General features: G+C 38.8%; 1 protein-coding gene across 9 annotated transcripts in view; it reads right to left on the reverse strand.

Annotated features, from left to right (window-relative positions):
• HYCC2 (hyccin PI4KA lipid kinase complex subunit 2) overlaps positions 1-24524 on the reverse strand; it is a 96850-nt gene that overhangs the window by 8614 nt on the left and 63712 nt on the right. For 8 of the 9 annotated variants that reach the window (XM_014784728.2, XM_087435576.1, XM_087435577.1 and 5 more), the window contains 5 exons: positions 17496-17591; positions 13226-13342; positions 8470-8557; positions 4992-5151; positions 4061-4228 (listed from right to left, as the gene is read on the reverse strand). In XM_014784728.2, coding sequence (XP_014640214.1) covers positions 4061-4228; positions 4992-5151; positions 8470-8557; positions 13226-13342; positions 17496-17591 — 629 coding nt within the window. The remainder of the gene's footprint in view (positions 1-4060; positions 4229-4991; positions 5152-8469; positions 8558-13225; positions 13343-17495; positions 17592-24524) is intronic. The other variant, XM_087435578.1, reaches the window with a different exon arrangement.

Here is a 24524-nt window from a genome sequence, read left to right on the forward strand (position 1 = left end):
TTAGTGTCGAGATTTATAATTGTTGTCACAAAATACTATAGCGTTCCATTACGTTTCATACAGAAACAAGTTAACAAAGGAATCCTTATCTTAGGATTTTGTAAGAAGGGGAGAAGCATACACAATATATTTAGTTTGGGGTTTCCAGGAAACAGAAATGTTTCAACATAATCCCACACCTTCAATTCTCTTACTGCAAGTATGATCAACATTCTCTTAGAAACTAATACATTTGCTTCTTTCAAAACCTGATAGTGGTTTGCTACCTCATTAAATATGTTTACCAAACTGCAAACAGTTTAATCTGGATCTACATAAAGATATCAATATTACAGTTAAGGTAAAATATTAGGAAAGAATTCTAAACAAATATTTTGAGATAACAGGTTACCTAAGTAAAATACATATGAAATATTTAAATACAATCTTTATTTAACATAGTTCCTGGAAAAATAAAAAGATTTTCTTAGCTATATTTTCTCATATGGATTAGTTATTTCTTTCCTTCAAAAGAATGAAATAGGCTATCCTTAAAGCAAAAGGCACCTTGTTATTATATCTAGCAGTTTAATAATCTTTAATCATCATGCAAAGCCATATGAAAATGCAGCTGACACCATTTCTCTCAACACCTTCTTCAAAAGAAAAGTATATGATGTATCTCAAAATAAAAACTTTAAATTATATTCATATGATATCATCTTAGCAATTTACTTACGATTAGTATAAAGAACTCCAAGATGCCCAAGAAAAGACAGTTACTGGTTCAGAATTTATATCAGTAACATGAAACTGGGAGTGAACAGAATGTATCATTGGGTACATATATAATTAGGAAAGGAGACTGAGAGACTTAGTGCTAGCTTCTGCGTCTTGCCACATGCAGATCTGATGCCCAAGCAATATGGCCATAAAAGAGAAGATGATAACATAAAAGTCACCATGCAAGAGAATCTACTGATATGTTACACACTAAGAAATGCTTTTCAATATAGTAGAACACTGACTATACTTTCATTATAGGTGTTGTCCTCAGTTTAGTAATAATTTTAAATCCAGCTTTAAAAGTCACAAATAAAACATTACTTGACAATCAGGATAAGGGCAGGCAGGTGATGGGCTCATATTCTTCCTTCAATTTCAACATATAATAAATACAATTTTAAATATAAAACTATTTAAAACCATCATACTAGAAAACATGTTTTCTTTTTTTAAAGGTCAATTATTGATGTTAATCCAAAAGCTCCAGCAGACTTCAGAACTACCAAACTTTTCAGAGGTTTTGGTAATTTCCTTCATTCTGTTTAAAAAAACCTCAAGGAATAATAAGGCGATTGTGTGTCCCTACTTTTTTCCTATCTAATTTTCTCCCTGGGTGATAACAATATTCATGATCCAAAGAAGAGACAATCAAAAAGGATTTTTAATGCACTTTTCTGTTCATGTCTGCTTCTCCTTATAAATTTAGCTTCTATTAATATATATATTTTTTACCTTGTTATTAAAGTGGTTTATTTATTTATTTTTTAATTTTTTGTTTATTGCAGTAACATTGGTTTATAACATTGTAAAAATTTCAGGTGTACATCATTGTACTTCTATTTCTGCATAGATTACATCATGTTCACCACCAAATCTTCTATTAATATTGATTTAAAGCTACAATTAATCTAAATTAAAAGGCAAAATAATTTCTGAGAAATTTCAAACACACTGAAGGAACTCATTCCTCTTTCCTTATGGCTACAACCCACGCTCACAAACTGAAATTTTTACCAATGACAGGAGATATTAAAATAGGATATTTTAATATTTAATAGGATATTTAAAAGGAACTACTATTTTGGTTCCTCTTTCCATGTGTATGACTTTTGATGAACAGAAGAAATGTTTCAACCTAATCCCACACTTGCTAGAATTTCATCAAGTGTTAATTAACATAGTATTACATTTATTTATTTATTTATTTTTTTGTGAGGAAGATCAGCCCTGAGCTAACATCCATGCTAATCCTCCTGTTTTTGCTGAGGAAGACCGGCTCTGAGCTAACATCTATTGCCAATCCTCCTCCTTTTTTTTTTTTTTTTACCCCTCAAAGCCCCAGTAGATAGTTGTACGTCATAGTTGCACATCCTTCTAGTTGCTGTATGTGGGACGTGGCCTCAGCATGGCCGGAGAAGCGGTGCCTCTGTGCGCACCTGGGATTCAAACCCGGGCCGCCAGTAGCGGAGCGCGCACACTTAACCGATAAGCCACGGGGCCGGCCCCATAGTACTACATTTAGCACAAATACTGCAAGATTCTTTTTTTTTTTTTTTGTGAGATCAGCCCTGTGCTAACATCCGCCAATCCTCCTCTTTTTTTTTTTTTTTTTTGCCGAGGAAGACGGCCCTGGGCTAACATCCGTGCCCATCCTCCTCCACTTTTATATGGGTCGCCGCCACAGCATGGCTCGCCAAAGCAGTGCGTCGGTGCACGCCCGGGATCCGAACCAGCGAACTCCGGGCCGCCGCAGCGGAGCGCGCACACCCAACCGGTTGCGCCACCGGGCCGGCCCCTGCAAGATTCTAACAATGGTAGTAGGTACACATCAAGTGGCTCATTTAGTCACCAAGAATGTTGGGAAATAGGCTGTTGTTCAGTTTAGGCCCACTCTGGGTTTAACATCTACTCATATACTTAGTTCTATGCCTTTATAGAAGATAAAACTGACTCCTAGGGATAACATAAAGAGATACAGGAAAAATGATAAGGGAGGGCTGCATCTTTCACAGCCATTTACACAAGGATGTCTGTCAAACAGCACCAACTTCTCTGGGTTCCTAGATCATGCACATGCAACACTGTTAAACAAAGTCAGGTCAATCTTGGCAAATGGGCACAGGAACAGAGGGCAGATTTAGAGTCTTACTGAGCATGCTCAAATTTCTAATGCACTAAAGAGCAAGAGACCTCCCTAAGTGGAAGGTAACTGCTTCCTTTGTTTGGTCTTTAAAATACATAAAAATATGTAACCTATTTTAAAAATACTTGCTAAATTTCATGAATTAGTATAAAGGTTCCACAACAGCAATACATTAAATAATTAAAAAACTATTAAGCTACAGTTCCCTCCTTCACAAAGCCAACTCCTATGGCATCACATGTAAAACAGCAAATCAATACTTTCCTATAAGAAAGAATTGTTCTTTTATGGATAGTGGTGGCGGGAGGGGGGGGGGACGGGGGGGGGGGGCTGGCGGCGGAGTGTAAAAAAAAATTTGCATTTTGAGATACCAGCGTTGTAGAAACAAAGATCTACTAGGATACTTGACCTCTAAATAATACATTTCAATTCTGTTTGGGAGCTATATAAGACAATCATCATTATTTACAATAGATGATAAAATGTAGTGTGCCCCAGGATAGACCATTTATAGAGGAACAATGTCAGCAGTTCACTAGTTAGATCCAGGCAACTTGACCCAAAGGTTATAAAAACACAATCAATACCGTTTTATTCTGTCAAAGAGATAAGAAATTCTCGTTAATTGACCACCCTAGGATTAGAGATATATCGACCAGCTCCACTTTAGTCCAATTTCTCAAAAATAATGTATTAATGTTTTAAAACTCCCCTCATATATTTGTAAAGAATAAATTAATATATAAATGAAATCAATTCACATTGGCTGATAAGGCTCATGTCCATTGGGTGCATTCTTCTTTCCTTTCCTAATGTTAGAATAAACATGCTCAGTAATGAAAAATCCCAAGCATTTGCAGACCTGTTGGAGACAGGCCTCTGCCTTGTTAGTAGCCATGCCAAGCTGTTCTTTGATTACACAGGGATGCAGACTCCAGGCCAGCACAAATGGTAACTAAAGATTGTACCTGACCTGGTGCTAGGCATATTGGCAGTGGGTGGGAGGGGTACGCTTTGCAAGGAGGAGCTAATACACCCTGGGGTAGTGGTAACACACACTAGAATGGAAAGATGTTCTGCTTGGGGATAGAGAGCCAGGATCCTTCTCCAGCAACTGCCTCACTGACTTCTGCCTCCTCATCTCTGTCCTACCCTCTGTTGTGGCTGCTGCTGAGTTGGGCTCCGGTGAGCCATGCTCAGGGGTCCTGCGCACCAGCACCTCCCCCTCTTGCACACGTTTGATCCCTAGGTCAGTGGAGCCGTGTTGGATCGGGGAGCCAGGAATACTCGAGTCAGCCTCGTTTGAGAAGTCAAAGCCATCTGGGATTCAACATATAAAATTTTAGTGCTTTTGCGCTGCTCTATTCTTTTCTGAGCATTTGACCCAGGCAGATAAGAGAATGTATATATGCGGATATGATATAAACACAAATGCTATTTATATAGTTACATGTGTGTGCACAGCATGCACACACATAAGGCAGCAGATGAACAATGTGAGGTTTGCAAATGAATAGGACAGAAAAATAGGGATAATTAAAATGGCAATTAATTTCTTAGGCAAGACAGCTTGACTATTCAAGTACTATATGCCTGTGAAATGCTGCTGGATCCAGCACTTATAAAAAAAAAGAAAAGCAAAGATAAAAATTTTAAAAACAATAATCAAAACAATAATCAATTATTTTAGATAGCTTGTATTACACCATTAGTTTGGCCATTTATATAATTTTCTCCCACAATGCTCATACATGCACCTTTTTTTTCCAGCATGGTAAGAGGCCTAAAGAAACTTCTTTCCTATTGTTATTACTAGTTCAAAAAAAGACAAAAACTAACTTGGTCTTATTTTCTATTTGAACATTCATAAAGCAGTCTAAATAAAATCTACTTTATAAAAAAAATACAGATATTTATATTAAAATAAATTCAGGCACTTAAACCACATTTTTAGTGCTATTTTTAAAAACTAAACAATTTTAATTACATAGCGTACTATAATATCACGTGTTAAATATAGTCTGTAAAAACAGTGATAAATTTACTTGAATCCATGAGTGAACAATAGGCATTCTGTACTCACCTTCTCTCCTCCATCTATGGCGACGGATTGAAGCTGTTGTAATTGCAGTCCGAGAAATCCTCGGCACTGTTGGAGTGACTTCCACTTTAAGTACTTTCTGGCCTTCTTGTGAAGAATCGGGAGCATCAAATGGTAATGAGTTTTTCATGGCATTGGCAACCTAAAATGATAATATAAGTCTATACATATTTATACCTAATATACAATTTATGCTTATTCTACACTTCATGTTTCCATCATTTTTTGAATATGTATTTAAAACTTGTACTACAACATATAAAAGTACAATGTGTAACAAATGTTTGTATCTCCATAGTTCTGTATTCTTTTAGGCAGGCATTTTTTTTTTTTGGTGAGGAAGATCGGCCCTGTGCTAACATCTGCCAATCCTCCTCTTTTTTTTTGCTGAGGAAGACCAGCCCTGGGCTAACATCCATGCCCATCTTCCTCCACTTTATATGGGACGCCGCCACAGCATGGGTTGACAAGTGGTCTGTCAGTGCGTGCCCAGGATCCAAACCGGCAAACCCCAGGCTGCCGCAGAGGACCACGAGCACTTAACTGCTTGCGCCACCAGGCCAGCCCCCTAGGCAGCCTTTTTTTTTTTTAATTAATTAATTACTTAATTTAATTAATTAATTAATTAATTTTTTGTGAGGAAGAGCAGCCCTGAGCTAACATCCATGCCAATCCTCCTCTTTTTGCTGAGGAAGACCAGTCCTGAGCTAACATCTATTGCCAATCCTCCTCCTTTTTCTCCCCAAAGCCCCAGTAGATAGTTGTATGTCATAGTTGCACATCCTGCTAGCTGCTGTATGTGGGACGCTGCCTCAGCATGGCCGGACAAGCGGTGCGTCGGTGCGCACCCGGGATCCGAACCCAGGCCGCCAGTAGCAGAGCGTGCGCACTGAACCACTAAGCCGGGGGGCCGGCCCCTAGGTGGGCTTTTTAAATGAGAATTTACCACATTTTAAAAATGTGAGTCACACATCCTATGGATTCTTTGAAGTTTCTGACTTGCAAAGAGAACAAATATTCCAAAGGAAGAAAAACTGTGTAACATTTGAACTGATATAAGAAAATTTAGACTAAGTTTCTGATTCTTCAGATGATAAATAACATGCAAAATTTAACCTCTGACTGAACAAAAAGAAATCTTTAGTCCTTTTTCTCTACGTCTTTGTTTCCACGAGGAGAAATTTTCCCTAAACACATCTGGCATTTTGTCCCACCACTTTCTGCCCTCCACGGAGGAGAGTGAAATATCTGGTTGGAGAGTAACTGCCACTGATTGGTCCATGTTTCTTAACCGGGTAGTGCTAATCTAGCAAAGATTTAAGCTCAAAGATTCTCTCTCCCTTTCCCTCCACTTGGACAAGGACAAGTGGAATGCAGCAACCTGGGTAAGTGTGCCTGCTCTGCCAACTCAAACCTTCTCTCCAGTGGGCTGTCCCAGAGTCTAGACTGAGGGGTGGGGAGTTAAGTCTCTCAATTTAGCCTTTATCAGTGATAAAGATGGTGCTAGTTTCTCTACCTGCCAAGCATTTTATCTATTTATCACCTGGCTCTAGATTTGAATAGAGAAGTGTTATTTATTGGGTTCCTCAGAGACCCCTAACAACAAAGGATTATTCTAGCACTAGAGAATATTAATCTCTTTATCTATATTGCCTTGGAAATGCCACCTCTACTTAATTTATAAGACAAGGAAAAAAGGATGAATTTAAAGAGTCAAATGCAAGCTATTATTATTCTGTTGTAATTAAAAAAATCTTGTTATCCATTTGTTTTAATGTAACCCTTAGAGTAAAATTAGGGATGCTGACGTGAAAAAAGTGAATATCAAAGAATTATTGTAAATGCTACCTCAATAAATTTATAGTTAGCTTAAAATATTAAAAAATGCTATCAAGAAAATGGCTTTAAAAAAAATTGTACTCTCAGGGCCTGGCCTGGTGGCATAGCGGTTAATTTTGTGTGTTCTGCTTCGGCAGCCCGGGGTTCGCCGGTTTGGATTCTGGGCGCAGACCTACTCACTGCTCATCAAGCCATGCTGAGGTGGCATCCCACATAGAGAAGCCACAACTCTACAACTATGATACACAACTATGTACAGGGGCTTTGAGAAGAAAAAAGAAAAAGAGGAAGATTGGCAACAGATGTTAGTGCAGGGCCAATCTTCCTCAAAAAAAAAATTGTAATAAGTATGGCAAGTGAAAAATACATAAGTAATATATTAAAAATACCATTACAAAAGTACTACAAAAAGCCTAGAAAACACAGACAATCGCAAAGAAATAAAATACACCCAGTCAAATCACCTAGACAATGATTAGCATTTTGTATGTTTCCTCTGTTATATCTAGATTAAAAAAATAGTTCTATACTGCTTTACCACTTATCACAAGCTAGCAATTTTCTTTAATATAAAATCTCAAATATATAAGTCCATCAAGTAAATATCATATAACTTAATCATTCTCTGCTGTGGAACATTTGGACTGTTTTGATTCCTTTGCAATTAAAAATAACACTAACGTTGCGCTTACAACCCATTTAAAAAGAAATTTTAAGTAGTTTCCTAGGATATGTTGCTAGACATGGGATAGTGGGTCAAAGAAAACACACACACATTACCAAAGCATTTCTGCAAGAGATGTTCAAAGTTGTGTTATACTGCTACTGGTAACATAAAGAATGTCTTCCTTACTCCACTACTTGATTTCTTTTTTGATTAATCATTTACCTTTTAGAGATAGTCATTCATTGCTTAACAATGGGGATATGTTCTGACAGGTGTCGTCAGGCAATTTCACTGTTGTGTGAACATCACAGAGTGAACTTACACAAACCTAGATGGTATAGCCTACTACACACCTGGGCTATATGTACTAACCTCATGGGACCACCGTTGTATACGCCGTCTGTTGTTGACTGAAACATCGTTATGTGGTGCATAACTGTGTATTTATTTTGTGGAAGAGTATGAAATCTTTTTATATAGAACAAAATATTAATGGACTTTCTTGTCATGACTGTTGAGGATATTTTTCTCAGTTTGTGCACTGCATATTAATTTTGTTTTTAAAAAACTAATGGTTTAGGATTTAGATGTTTATGTGGGAAAAAAAAAATCAATCTTTCTTTAGTGACTTGTCCTATCACTTAAGCTTAGAAAGTCCTCCCTTCTCCAGAAATTTGAGTAAACATTTATAACTTTTCCCCCTTTCTTTTCTTAAAGGATTTCAAAACATTTAGTTCTTTAAGTTATCCGAACTTCATTTTGACACGTGGTAGGAGGAGAGGATCTAAACCAATTTTGTTTTCTCTCCAACAGTTAACCAATTGTTACTGTGGAATAAATCTTTTTCCCTCAATGATTTGGATTGCCTCATATATTACATATTGAATTTTTTTACCCACTAGTGCCCTGTTCAGGCACAGGTGTGTTTAATAAAGAATAAATATAATAACTTACCAGTAGTGGTTGAGAAAAGAGTTCTAGCTGAGCTCTATAAATGATGTCATCAAGGACTTCTTGGCCAAGGTCCCACTGTCCATTATACCTACAGAAAAGCAGATCATTTACTGTCTTTTACCAAATATTTCTAATCTTCAAAAACCTTTTTATTGTTCCAGGTCCTACTCTTTTGGTTCTGAAACAAGATTTTCACATCAAATTTTGCATCATTTCATTTCTAAACTATCCCACTTTTGGTTACAAGAACAAAATGAAGATTTCAAACACTAACATTTATAATAGTTTATAGATGTCTTTTCACATAAATTGGTTTTTATCATGTGTTTATATTTAGGGTAATCTATTCATGAAAACCTGGGTTATTAACTATGCAAAGAGACACAGTTTTCCATAAAGAAAACCTGGCAATTTCTAGACTCTAATTTAATGACTAGTTATGTTATATTTTGGCTATTTTAAAAGTACTAAAAGTACTCTGAACAATTATGTACTGACAAATTGGACAACCTAGAAAAAATGGATAAATTCCTAGAAACATACAACCTACCAAGACAGAATCATGAAGAAATAGAAAATCTGAACTGACCAATAGTACAGAGATTCAATGAGTAATCAAAACTCTCCCAACAGGGCCGGTCCCATGGCTTAGCAGTTAAGTGCGTGCGTTGTGCTATTGGAGGCCCGGGTTCGGATCCCGGGCGCACACCGATGCACTGCTTGTCTGGCCATGCTGAGGCCGCGTCCCACATACAGCAACTAGAAGGATGTGCAGCTATGACATACAACTATCTACTGGGGCTTTGGTGGAAAAATAAATAAATAAATAAAATTAAAAACAAAACAAAACAAAACTCTCCCAACAAACAAAAGTCCAGGACCAGATGGCTTCACAGGTGAATTCTGCCAAACATTTAAAGCAGAATTAATACCAACCCTTCTCAAACACTTCTGAAAAACAGAAGAGGAGGGAACACTTCCATACTCATTTTACAAAGCCAGCATTACCCTGATACCAAAACCAGAAAAGGACATTACAAGAAAAGCAAATTACAGGTCAATATCCCTGTGAGAAATTATACAAAAATCCTCAACAAAATATTAGCAAATCAAATTCAGTAATACATTAAAAGGATCACACACCATGATCAAGCAGGGTTTACCACTGGGATGCAAAGATGGTTCAATATCTGCAATTCAGTCAACATGATATACCATATTAACAAAATGAAGGATAAAAATCATATGATCATCTCAATAAATGCAAAAAAAGCATTTGACAAAATTCAACATCCATTCATGATAAAAACTCTCAACAAAGTGGATACAGAGGGGCCATACCTCAAGATAATAAGGGCCATATACGACAAATCCATAGCTATCATCATACTCAACAGTGAAAAACTGAAAGCTTTTCCTCTAAGATCAGGAACAAGACAAGGATGTCTGCTCTCATCACTTTTATTCAACATAGTAATGGAGGTTCTAGCCAGAGCAATCAGGCAAGAAAAAGAAATAAAAGGCATCTAAATCAGAAAGGAAGAGGTAAAACTGTCTCTATTTGCAGATGACATGATATTATATATAAAAAACCCTAGGGGCCGGCCTGGTGGCGCAGCGGTTAAGTGCAGATCCTGGGCACGCACCGACGCACCGCTTGTCAAGCCATGCTGTGGTGGCGTCCCATATAAAGTAGAGGAAGATGGGCACGGATGTTAGCCTAGAGCCAATCTTCCTCAGCAAAAAAAGAGGAGGAGTGGCACTGGATGTTAGCTCAGGGCTAGTCTTCCTCACAAACATACATACACACATAAAAAACCCTAAAGACTCCGCCAAGAAACTGTTAGAACTAATAAATTCAGTAAAGTTGCAGGATACAAAATTGACACAGTCATGCACCACATAACAATGTTTCAGTCAACAACAAACCGCCTATACAATGTGGTCCCATAAGACTATAATGGAGCTGAAAAATTACTATCACCTAGTGACACGGTAGCTGTCACGACACCGTAGTGCAACATATTACTCATGTGTTTGTGGTGATGCTGATGTAAACAAACCTACTGCACTGCCAGTTGTATAAAAGTATAGCTTTGGGGCTGGCCCCACAGCGCAAGCGGTTAAGTGCGTGTGCTCCATTGCGGTGTCCTGGGGTTCGCCAGTTCGCATCCCAGGTGTGCACGGACGCACCGCTTGGCAAGCCTTGCTGTGGCGGCATCCCATATAAAGTGGAGGAAGATGGGTACAGATGTTAGCCCAGGGCCAGTCTTCCTCAGCAAAAAAAGAAGAGGATTGGCAGATGTTAGCACAGGGCTGATCTTCCTCACACACACACAAAAAAAGTATAGCTTTTAGTCTATACCATCTAGGTTTGTGTATGTACACTCTATGACATTCACACAAAAACAAAATTGCCTAATGATGCATTTCTCAGAACATATCCCCACGGTTAAATGATGCATGACTGTATGCAAAAATCTGTTGCATTTCTATATGCCTAATAATGAACTATCAGAGAGAGAATTAAGAAAACAATCCCATTTATAATTGCAAAAAAAAAAATACCTAGGAATCAATTTGACCAAGGAGGTGAAAGACCTGTACACTGCACACTAATAGTTTTCATATAAGACACTGACAAAAGAAATTGAAGAACATACAAATAAACGGAAAAATATTCTGCGCTCATGGATTAGAAGAATTAATATTACTAAAAATGTCCATGCTACCCAAAGCTACCTACACATTCAATGCAATTCCTATAAAAATTCTGGTAATATTTTTCACAGAAATAGAACAAACAATCCTAAAATTTGTATGGAACCACAAAAGACCATGAATAGCCAAAACAATCTTGAGAAAGAAGGATAAAGCTGGAGGCATCACACTTCTTGATTTCAAACTATATTACAAAGCCATAGTAATTAAAACAGTACGGTATTGGCATAAAATACACAGATCAATGCAACAGAATAGAGAGCTGAGAAATAAACCCATGCATATATGGTCAATTAATTTACAATAAAAGAGTCAAAAATATACAATAGAGAAAGGATAGTCTCTTCAATAAATGGTGTTGGGAAAACTGGACAGCCACATGCAAAAGAATGAAATTGGACCACTTATCTTACACCATATACAAAATTAAACTCAAAATGGATTAAAGATTTTAATCTAAAACCTGAAACCATGAAACTCCTAAAAGAAAACATAGGAGGTAAGCTCCTTGACATCAGTCTTGGTGATGATTTTTTGGATTTGACACCAAAAGCAAAATAAACAAGTGAGACTACATCAAACTAAAAAGTTTCTGGCCCGGCCTCGTGGTGTAGAGGTTAAGTGTGCACGTTCTGCTGCTGGCGGTCCAGATTTGGATCCCAGGCGCACAGCGGAAACAAACAAACAAAAAAGTTTCTGCACAGCAAAGGAAACCATCAACAAAATGAAAAGGCAACCTATTGAATGGGAGAAAATATTTGCAAATTATATATTTGATAAGGGGTTAACATCCAAAATATATAAAGAACTCACACAAGTCAATATAAAAAAAAAATAAACTATTTAAAATGAGCAGAGGATCTGAACAGACTTTTTCCCAGAGAAGACATACCAACGGCCGACAGGTACATGAAAAGATGCTCAACAGCACTAATCATCAGGGAAATGCAAATCAAAACCACAAGGAGATACCATCTCTTAGAATGACTATTATGAAAAAGACAAGAAATAACAATATTATGGCAAGGATGTGAAGAAAAGAGAATGCTGTACACTATTGGTGGGAATGTAATTTGGTGCAGCCACTGTGGAAAACAGTACGGAGATTCCTCAAAAAATTAAAACTAGACTACCATATGATCCAGCAATTCCACTTCTGGTATATATCTGAAGGAAATGGAATCACTATCTCAAAAGGTATCTGCACCTTCATGTTTATTAAAGCATTATTTACAATAGCCAAGACATAGAAACAATTTAAGTGTACACTGACAAATGAATGGATAAAGAAAATATGGCATATATATACAATGGAATATTATTCAATTATAAAAAAAGAAGGAAATATTGCCCATTTGCAACAACACAGATGGACCTTGAGGGCATTATGCTAAGTGAAATAAATCAGAGAAAGGAAGACAAATATGGTAAAATCTCACTTACATGTGAAATCTAAAAAAAAAAAAAACCAAACTCATAGATATGGAAAACAGATTGGTGGTTGCCATAGGCAATGGGTGGAGAAAAAGGATGAATGTAGTCAAAAGGTATAAACTTCCTGTTGCAAGATAAATATGTCCTGTGTATGTAATGTACAGCATGGTGACTATAGTTAATAATACTGAATTGTATATTTGAAAGTTGCTAAGAGACCAGATCTTAAAAGTTCTCATCATAAGAAAAAAATATGTAGCTATGTGAGGTGATGCACGTTAACTAAACTTACTGTGTTAATCATTTCACAATATAAAACATATCTAATCATGTTGTACATCTAAAACTAATACAATCTTACACATCAATTATATCTCAATTAAAAAGTTATCTTTGTTATATTGCTTTCAAATAAAAAGTGTATTATTCATTAAAAGAAGTATTAAAAGAAATTACTATTAGAAAAACAAGATAATGGGTCCATCACAGAACAAAAGATTCAGTGTTGTGCAACTGATAAGAGAAAAAAAGAGAGTAAGAGAAATATTAAATTTCCAAACATTAAGAAGAATTCACCCAATTTCACAGTCCACCTACTTACATGGCATAATAAACCCCGGTGAGAAGTTGCACCATAAATTCGGGATCCAATACTATTCGACCACAGAGTTCTTTCCAGTGTTTTTCGTGTTGCCGTGGAAACCCACTTACACAAACCCTAGGAAAATACAGTATTTATCATATGTGATTTCCTCATTCATTAAATATTTTTGATTTCATATATTTGTTTATTCAATTATTCATTCCTCAAGTATTTATTTATTCAAATTCCTCAAATAGTGACTATGTGCCAGTCACTGTCTTGGGCCTAGGCATACAGCTACGAACAGGCAAACAGATAATAAAATTTGTGCCCCCAAAAAGCATACATTCTGAAGGACTATACCAACAAAGCGACAACTTTTCTCAAATAGCTGTCTCTCTCATAATCATCCTTCTCCCTCTTCACAAAAGAAATGTGTAACTTCACACATCCCAAATTGTATCAGGATGAATTAGTAGGAGATACAGAAATCACAAAACAAATAAAGGAACATTTCAAAATGCTGATGACTGTGAGGCTGTTTTTTTTTTATTTTTTATTTTTGTGAGGAAGATCAGCTCTAAGCTAACATCCATGTCAATCCTTCTATTTTTGCTGAGGAAGACTGGCCCTGGGCTAACATCCATGCCCATCTTCCTCCACTTTATATGGGACGCCGCCACAGCATGGCCTGACAAGCGGAGCCTGTGAGGCTATTTTTAATCAAAGGACCATAAACAATCCTCTATCTTCCATCTCATTAAGAGATGCTTCCAGAAAAGTTATGCTTAATAATTAACAAAAGTTGTAATGTACCTATATTATTTTAATCAATTAATTTGTTAGAATAATTGTAATGGTAAGTGAGTCCAGAAGAAATTTTTCAGTGTTTAATGTATTACGATCTCAGGAAATTTTTAAAAAATTTCAATTTATATATATATATTTTTTGTAGCAGATATGTATAATCAGGTGATGAATAAAAGACCTGCAAGTACAAAATGGCATGATATTAGGATAAAATTATGTGGGTAAAGTAGACTGGAAATTCAAATTCAAGAAGGGCCGGCCCCATGGCTTAGCGGTTAAGTGCGCACGCTCCGCTACTGGCGGTCCGGGTTCGGATCCTGGGCGCCCACCGGCGCACCGCTTCTCCGGCCGCTTCTAGTACATACAGCAACTAGAAGGATGTGCAGCTATGACATACAACTATCTCCTGGGGCTTTGGGGGGAAAAAAAAAAGGAGGAGGATTGGCAATAGATGCTAGCTCAGAGCTGGTCTTCCTCAGCAAAAAGAGGAGGATTAGCACAGATGTTAGGTCAGGGCTGATCTTCCTCACAAAAAAAACACAAAAAACAAAAAACAAATTCAAGAAGAAAAAGGAATAAAATAATGTTAGACTATTAAAGAAAAGCTTGTTCATTTATTCCTCAAATGGCAGATGGTGGGTATCAGATCACTATGGTATTTACGTTATATACATTTAAAATATTGACCCAACAATTACTTGTTTTATTATGTCAATATTTATGTACTGGAAATCATATCATTTGCAATTATTTAAGATAGGATAGAAAATTTAAATATTAACTTAAACGTGTAACAGCCACATAGCTTCTCAAAAGTCTTTAGGGGACATGTGAACAAGAGTTGGAGGACTATCAAAGTTTGTCATCACTTATGTTATTAAGAAGCTATTGAATGTCACAATAATGTTGCCAATTAGAGATTCAGCAGATGTGCTTTAATGGATCAATAATAGTCACTTATAAATAAATTTATCTGGGCCAGCCCCGTGGCGTAGCGGTTAAGTGCGTGCGCTCCAATGCTGGTGACCCGGGCCAGCATTGGAGCTGATCCTGGGCGCGCACCAACGCACCACTTGTCAGGCCATATTGTGGGGGCGTCCCACATAAAGTGGAGGAAGATGGACACGGATGTTAGCTCACGGCCAGTCTTCCTCAGCAAAAAGAGGAGGATTGGCATGGATGTTAGCTCAGGGCTGATCTTCCTCACACACACACAAAAATAATAAAATAAATAAATAAATTTATCTGTAGATAGGCAATAAGTGCTAAAACAATGTACTCTCTTGATAATAGTAACTGGGTTGGAGACAAGAATTTTGTTAGTCATTAATTGTGTTTTGTTAGTCATTAATTGTGTTATCACAGGCAAGTGAAAATAATATACTTATTTTAAGATAATCTATAAAATCAAACTTGCAGCTAATTTAGATTGGCTTTCCCCCAATTAGGAAAATTGAGTTATAAACAGGACCACTTTCTATTCCCAGTAACACAACAGCATGAACTTGAGGAGAGCATTGTGGTGGACAGACCCTTGGGGGACCATGATCCCTATGGCCCCTCCTTCCTGGTACTCACGCCCTGTCTCATCCCCTCCTTGTGAGTGTGGGTGGGCAAAAGTGATGAGATTTCCACGATTCCATGTACATGAATATGTGATTATGTTATATAAGATTGTAGTGGAGGTCTTGCTGGAGTCTCTCTGTCACCCCTTCTCTGCTTTGAAGAAGCAAGCTGCCATGTTGTAGGCTGCCTATGTTGGGAGGCCCACGTGGCAAGGAACTGAGACTGGCCTTCAGCAGACAGCCAATAAGAAATTGAAGCCTTCAGTCCTACAACTACAGGAACTGAATTCTGCCAACAAACATGTATAATTCCTCAATGAAGCCTCAGATAAGACTGCAACTCCAGCCAACATCTTAACTCTAGCTTTGTAAAACCCTAAGCAGAGGACCCAGCTAAGTCATGCCCAGACTCCTGACCCACAAAAACTGTGAAATAATAAACGTGTGCTGTTTTAAGCTGCTAAGTTCGCGGTAATTTGTTATGAGGTGACAGAAAACTAATATAGCATTTAATCTCTTTTTGGGGCTCAGTTTCCTCAAGTAAAAATCAGTTGGACAGGAGGAACTCAGCATTCCTTCCATAATTGAAATTCTGTGATGCTAAACGTCCTCTGTCTCCAAGCATTTATATTACTTAAATTTTTTTTCTGTAGTGGAAATTTAAATTTCAGCTCAGATCTGTCCAAATTATTAGAAATTCTGATTTAGTAAAGATTTGAGGGCCTGGGCCGGCCCTGTGGCTTAGCGGTTAAGTGCGTGCGCTCCGCTGCTGGCGGCCTGGGTTCGGATCCCGGGCGCGCACCGACACGCCGCTTCTCCGGCCATGCTGAGGCCGTGTCCCACATACAGCAACTAGAAGGATGTGCAGCTATGACATACAACTATCTACTGGGGCTTTAGGGGAAAAAAAATAAATAAATAAAATCTTTAAAAAAAAAGATTTCAGGGCCGGCCCCGTGGCTTAGCAGTTAAGTGCACGCACCCGGCTACTGGTGGCCCGGGTTCGGACCCCAGGCACGCACCGACGTACTGCTTCTCCCGCCACGCTGAGGCCGCGTCCCACATACAGCAACTATAAGGATGTGCAACTGTGACATACAACTATCTACTGGGGCTTTGGGGAGGAAAAAAAGGAGGAAGATTGGCAATAGATGTTAGCTCAGAGCCGGTCTTCCTCAGCAAAAAGAGGAGGATTAGCACGGATGTTAGCTCAGGGCTGATCTTCCTCACAAAAAAAAAAAAAAAAGATTTGAACACACAGATACAAACGACACATACAGATAACTGGTGCTATTGCTAATCTTATCCAAAGCAGAGATAGTTATTTGTGAAATATATTCAGAAAAAGGTTCACATTTCTTAAGACTTTCTCTACATATGTCTATTTATTCAAAGCTCTTCAAGTGATTTATAAAAATTAGCATCTAGGCAGTGATTAGGTATATCACTAAACCACCCTAAACTTAAGAATCTTGGCTTAACTTGATGTTCAGCTAGAAAATACTTCTTCTTCTTCTTTTTTTTTTCTGGTGAGGAAGATTGGCCCTGAACTAACATCTGTGCCAATCTTCCTCTATTTTGTATGTGGGATGCCACCACAGCATGGCTTAATGAGCGGTGTGTAGGTCTGCGCCCGGGATCTGAACCTGTGAACCCCGGGCTGCGAAGCAGAGCACATGAACTTAACCACTAGGTCACCAGGCCAGCCCCAGAAAACACTGTAATGCTGAAATATTTTCTAGAAGTCATGATGCATGAGGGATGATAAGGATTCCTACAGGAATGAAAGCTCCCTAAGTTCTGTTTACTGCTATACCACCAGAAGTTAGAACAGATCCTACCATAGAGAATGTGCTCAAAAAACAACTGTCAAATAAATAAATATGAAAGTTAATGATAATTATTCTTCTCACCGGGAGCCCATCCGACAAAGAGACTGGTAAGAGGAAGCAGGCATATACACAATAGCAGAATTATAACACAACATGAGAAAACTCAGGACTTCAAACCTAGAAAAAACAAAAACGAGAGAAAAGGATTACAATTATTTCTACCAGAGACTAGTAAATTATTTCTTCGTTGGCTGGTTGTAACAACAATACCTTACTATTAACCTTCATGATTTCTCAATCAGATTACTGTAATATCTTCCTTAATTATTTCCCTGTTTCCAGGCTCCTTATTAATGAGTTTGGAGACAGAGGACGTTTAGCATCACAGAATTTTAATTATGGAAGGAACCTTGAATTCCTTATTAAAGGTCATATCCCTTACTGCCATCTGTATTTTCTTCCTCAAAAAATAAACCATCATGCTTGAACAGATGACTCCCCTATCTACATTAATCCACACTGTTCCTACTGACTGCATGATAAAATCCAAACTAATCATGGCATACAAGGTCCTTTAAAATCCACCCTCAACCTACCTCTCCAACCTCACTTCCCTCACTGCCTACCACAAACCCCATACTAGATAGTCTTCTTACCACCCCTTGAATATGCCATAATCTTTCATAACTCTTTGCTTTTATGGATGCTTCCCTTTCTTCCTAGAACATACTTTTTCACTTGGGAAACTCCTGCTAAGGTTTCAAGTCCTGGCTCAAATTTTTACCTTGGACATAAAGCTGTTCCTAATTCTCCCAGCAAAAGGAAACTATTCCCTTAATCTGTGTCACTCTAATACAGCATTTATCCTATTAAATCATAATTCTCTGTCTTTACCTCTGTTGTACCTATTTAATAATAAGCAACTTTAGGACAGAGACCCTGATTTATTCATCTCTGTCTCTAGTGTCCAGCACAATGTCTACTACAGATAACTGCTCAATAATTTTTTATTGAATGAATAAATGAATGCTTTCCTAATCTTTATAAACTCTAAGAAAGTGCCTCCTAAACCTGGATGCACATTACAGTTATTTAAGGACATTTTGCAATAATATATTCCTGTGTCTCAACCCAGATTGATCTAGTTAGAATCTCTGAGGGCAGGACCCAGGGAAGTTGTATTTCTTTACTTTTCTTTTCTTTTCTTTTTTTTTTGGTGAAGAAGATTGTTCCTGAGCTAACATCTGTGCCAATCTTCCTCTATTTTGTATGTGGGATGCTGCCACAGCATGGCTTGATGAGTGGTGTGTAAGTCCACGCCCAGGATCCAAACCCGCAAGCCCCAGGCTGCCGAAGCGGAGCATACAAACTTAACCACTACACCACCAGGCTGGCCCCAGGAAGCTGTATTTCTAAAAAGATGTCCATAGTTGATGAAGAGTATATGGAAACTCTTTCTACTATTTTTGAAACATTTTTTGTAAGTTTGAAATTATTTCAAAATGAAGTTAAAAACTGAGTTGCAAGTCTGACTCAGGAGCAGTCACATCTTCAGATCCTTTCTCTTTCTCTATGCTGCTAGGTTTATTAAGATTTATTTTCTGAAAGGATAAAAGAGAAAACACCACCTGGGAACCACCAGGCACATCTGTGGTTTGGGGCAGTGGGTAGGAGGGGGAAGATACCATACTGAAAATAGGAAAATTAAGTGAAACACATCTTATTGGATATTGAGACCTCAAGCTCTCCTTCCACACTTGGCCACCAGAATGCTAGCAGCCAGTCCTCTAATTAACAGACTAGAAGAGCTTTCTCTAGGGAATTTGACCACCTTAAGAGGAAAGACTTAGAGATATGGACTTGGGATGTTCCCCAGCTGAGTGGCTCAGTGAGAAGTTGTGAAGTTCAAAGTCAACTAGCCCTACTAATATGGTCAGAGATTCTCATTTTTTATTCCCCTACTCTTAAATATAAGGGAGAGAAAAAGGATTACCAGACATCTGAGGAACTCCACTAACATGAAAACAAGATCAAAATATAGGGGAAAAAAAAACACAATCTGAAGGAAACAGAGAATATACAAAGATAAAAAAATAACACTGAATAAATCAAATTATCATTAATATTCTCAAAAATATAAGAGAAGTCATTTTTGAAAACAAAAACAAAAACAGGATCTATTTAAAAATACCATTCAGAAAACAAAAACAGCTTTTTGATACATCATTGCAGAAATTAAAAACTCAAGAAAAGGACTGGTGGAAAAAGTAGAGGAAATACCACAGAAAGTAAAGCAAAAGGAAAAAGATATGGCAAATGAGAGAGGAAAGAGGACCACTCCAGGAGTTCCAATATTCAAATAATAAAGCTCCAGAAGACAGATGATAAGAGGCCAGATAAAATGGAGAAGCCTAACTAATTAGCAGGAATAATTCAAGAAAACTGAAAATTTCCTGGTTTGAAGGACATGAGTTTCCGAATCAAAAAGGTCGACTTTGTGCTCAGCACAATGGAGGAAATAAATCCACACCAAGAAATATCACAGTGGAATTTCAGAATACTAGGAACAAAGAATGAAGATAGAGGAGAAGGAAACAGATCCACACAGAAAAAAGACAAAGGGAATTCCCAGGATAAGAGTGAAGGGAAATCCCAAGATAATAAATGTACACCAGGCACAGAAGGCAACACAGTCTGGACTGGAGTAAGTCAAAGGCTCCAGGAGCTCCTTTTTCAGAAAGATGAAGTTAAGAGAATAATGGATGTGAATGAAGACTGGAAAGGAGATTTAGACAAGTGACAGAGAATTTGCAGGCACTGAATTACAAAGCACATGATAAACAAAGAAAAAAAAAAAGGAAAATTATGAACTCCAAGGAAAACAAAAAGGTATGAAGGACGAGTAATCAGTTCATCACAAAGCTCAGTACTGAATAGCTTTGAACGAACCACAGTCAATCATAAAAATGAGAAATCTGAACAATAAGTTTCCACAACTGCAACACACCTACGTTGAGAGGATGGGAGAATGAGAAAGGCAACGAGCTAAATCTTTATCTTTCATAGAGATAAGTTATTAGATAATACCCAAAACTGAAAAATTAAGAAGCAAGTTACTTAAAGATGTGGAGGTAAATATTAAGAGAGTCAGGTAAAAGCAAGATTTCTCAACCTCAGCACTACTGGCATTTTTTGTAGGGGGCTAGCCCAGGCATTGTAGGACGTTGAGCAGCATCCCCGGCCTCCATACATGAGATGTCTGTAGCAGTCTTCCCTCCCATCCAGTTGTGACAATCAAACGAGTCTCCAGACATTGCCAGATGTTCCCTGGGAGGCAAAACGGCCCTGGCTGAGGGCCACTGGTTAAAAGATGTTACATCTGAAAGGAGAATGGAAGGGAGGGGGAGCTGGAAATTGCAGTTTTCCTTAAAAAATTGTATACACCTAATGCATACGTATTTAACTTTGAAAAAAAACCACATATATATATATATATGTACGTGTGTGTGTGTATTCCTGACATAGTTGACTGTACAAAAAACTAAAACACACTGACATCAGCATCATGGCGGAGTGAGCTTTCCCCATTGAACTCTCCCCTCTAAGACACAACATAAAGGACATTCAGGGGCTGGCCCTGTAGCATAGCAGTTAAGTGCACGCACTGCGCTGCTGGCAGCCCAGGTTCGGATCCCGGGCATGCACCGAGGCACTGCTTGTCAGGCCATGCTGTGGCGGCATCCCATACAAAGCGGAGGAAGATGGGCACCGACGTTAGCCCAGGGTCAGTCTTCCTCAGCAAAAAGAGGAGGATTGGCATGGATGTTAGCTCAGGGACGATCTTCCTCAAAAAAAAAAGGACATTCATATTTCAACAGAAGTTATTCACACAACACAGGGGACGTCTGAGGCACCCAGGCAGCCGTACACCCAAGGACTGAGGTGCTGGAATCCCGAGTAAGTGGAAGGAGGTAAGAGGAGCTCCCTTCCTTCCCCAAGGACTGAGACCACGCGGCTCTCAGACGGGGAAGACGGTCGGCTCACTGTGTGAAAACCGGCACTCTCCAAGACCCCTCACAACCCGTGGGGATTCCCCTATGGAGGGAGTGGAACTGTTGCGAGGCTACTTTCAAGAAGCTAGCCCCTCAGGAGAGCAGAGAGTGACGGCGAGGTGAGAAACCTCTGAGATCGGGGAGGCAAATGTAAGCGCCCCTCCCCTACCCGGCCCGCCCAACTAGCACTTCAGCACAGCGGCACATCAGCTCAGCTCCGTCCCCAGAGGTAGCGGCCCCCAGGCGCCTGGGCCCCAACAGCAGGGGCAGCGTGATCGCGCCCTGACCCCACAGGCAGCAGCCCCCAGGCGCCTGAGCCCGACCAGCAGCTCAGGCCCCACTGCACCACAGCCCCCAGCTGCTCTGGCTAGACCAAGCCACGGCCTCAGCTTGCCCGGCTCCACCGTGCCACAGCCCCAGCTCCTTCAGCTGGACCATGACCCAGCCCCAGCTCCTTCAGCTTGACCTCCCCCCGCACCACAGCTCCAGCTGCTTCAGCTTGGCCTGTGCTCAGGCTCCAGCTGACTTGGTGCCAGCAACTTCAGCCCAGCCGCACTCCACTTCAAGCTTCTTTGGCCCAGCAGCACTCCAGCAGCAGCTGTTTCAACCCACCCACACACGAGCCCCAGCTGCTTTGGCCCAGCGGCGCTCCAGTCCCAGCTGTTCCCACACTCCAGCTCCAGCTGTTCCCAGACTTACCCCCAGCAGCCTCCACTCAGCCACACCTCAGATCAGCCAGGGGCCGACGAGAGTGCCCTCAGACTGAGGTGGGCCAGAATACACAGCCCTTGACTCCCACCCAGCGGCAGCAAGAGGAAACTACGACCATATATTTTCAATATGAGGAAAAGTAAGCCAACACCAACAAGTGCTATGCAAAACTATATTAAATCTCCAGACCAAAAGAAAAATGACAAGCAACCAGAAGTCAACCCGGAAAGCACAGAAATGTATAACCTTAATGACAGAGAATTCAAAATAGCCATCATAAAAAAGCTTAATGAAATACAAGAAAATACAGACAGACGATTCAATGAAATCAGGAGTTTCTTCACAAAAGAGACTGAAACTATTAAAAAAAAAATCAGAAATCGTAGAGATGAAAAACACAATAGAGGAGATAAAGACAAATCTGAAAGCTAAGCATCAGAGCTGACAATATGGAGGAAAGAATTAGCAATGTTGAGGAGAGCAATGCACAAATGTTCCAGATGGAGGAGGAAAGAGAACTAAGACTAAAAAGAAATGAAGAAACTCTCCGAGAAATATCCAACTCAATTAGGAAATCCAACATAAGGATTAAAGGCATTCCAGAGGGAGAAGAGAGGGAAAAAGGAACAGAGAACTTGTTCAAAGAAATAATAGCTGAGAACTTCCCAAACCTGGCGAAGGAGGTAGAAATACCAGTGAATGAAATAAATAGATCTCCTAAATATATCAACACGAAAAGACCCTCTCCAAGGCATATAGTAGTAAAGCTGGCAAAAGTCAATGACAAAGAAAAAAATACTAAGGGCAGCCAGACAGAAAAAAAATAACATACAAAGGATTTCCTATTAGGCTCTCAGCCGATTTCTTGACAGAAACTTTACAGGCTAGGAGAGAGTGGAATGATATATTCAAAACTCTGAAGGACAAAAACTTTCAGCCAAGAATACTCTATCCAGCAAAAATATCCTTCAGATATGATGGAGAAATAATAACTATCCCAGATAAACAAAAGCTAAGGGAGTTCATTGCCACAAGACCCCGACTACAAGAAGTGCTCAAGAAGGCCCCCATCCCTGAGAAAAAAAAGAGAAAGGGATTCAGTTTTGAACAAGGAGGAAAATAAGTCAACAAAACCAGAAAAACTGTAGTCCTCTATCAAAATAGATTAGCAAACCCTTAATTATAAAACCAAAGATCAAGGAAAGGTAAGCACCAAGAATAAATATAACCTCATCATGTTCAACACGAACTCACAACACAAGGAGGAGTAAGATGTGACAACAATAACTTAGAAGGGGAAGAGGAAACGGATTGACTTAGTCTAAGGGAATAAGAGGCCATCAAAAAACGGACTATCACATCCACAAGATTTTTTATACAAACCTCATGGTAACCACTAACCAAATAATCAGAACAGAATCACACACGATAGAGAAAGAGAAAACTAAGAGAACCCCCATACAGAACTACCAAACTGAACTGGCAGTCCAAAACATACAGGACAAAAAACAAAAGAAATGCAAAAGAACCGGAAAAAGAGTGATAAAATAACAACAACAAGCCCCCATATATCAATAATTACCCTAAATGTAAATGGACTGAACTTTCCAATCAAAAGACAGAGTGGTGAGAGGGATTAAAAAACAAGACCCAACAATATGCTACCTCCAGGAAACACATCTCAGCTCTAAAGACAAACACAGGCTCACAGTGAAAGGATGGAAGACAATACTCCAAGCTAATGGCAAACAAAAGAAAGCAGGTGTTGCCACACACATATCAGACAAGGTTGACTTCAAGATAAAACAGGTAATGAGAGACAAAGAGGGGCAATATATAATGATAAAAGGGACACTCCATCAAGAAGAATATCACTTTTAAATATATATGCACCCAATACAGGAGCACCAAGGTATATAAAGCAACTACTAACAAACGTAAAAGGAGATATTAACAACAACACGATAATATTAGGGGATCTTAACACCCCACTTTCATCAATGGACAGATTATCCAGACAGAAAATCAATGAGGAAATAACGGACTTAAATGAAAAATTTGATGAGATGGACTTAGATATATATAGAGCACTCCATCCAAACACAGCAGATTACACTCTCTTCTCAAGCGTGCATGGAACATTCTCAACAACAGACCATATGTTGGGAAACAAGACATGCTTATATAAATTTAAGAAGATTGAAATCATAACAAGCATCTTTTCCGACCATAATGCCATGAAGCTAGAAAGCAACTACAAGAAAAAAACCGGGAAAGTGACAAAGCTGTGGAGATTCAACAACATGCTACTAAACAACCAATGGATCATTGATGAAAGTAAGCGAGA

Source organism: Ceratotherium simum, chromosome 9 (assembly GCF_057802395.1).
Source record: "Ceratotherium simum simum isolate JZ-2026a chromosome 9, ASM5780239v1, whole genome shotgun sequence".
NCBI classification, from domain to species: Eukaryota; Metazoa; Chordata; class Mammalia; order Perissodactyla; family Rhinocerotidae; genus Ceratotherium; species Ceratotherium simum.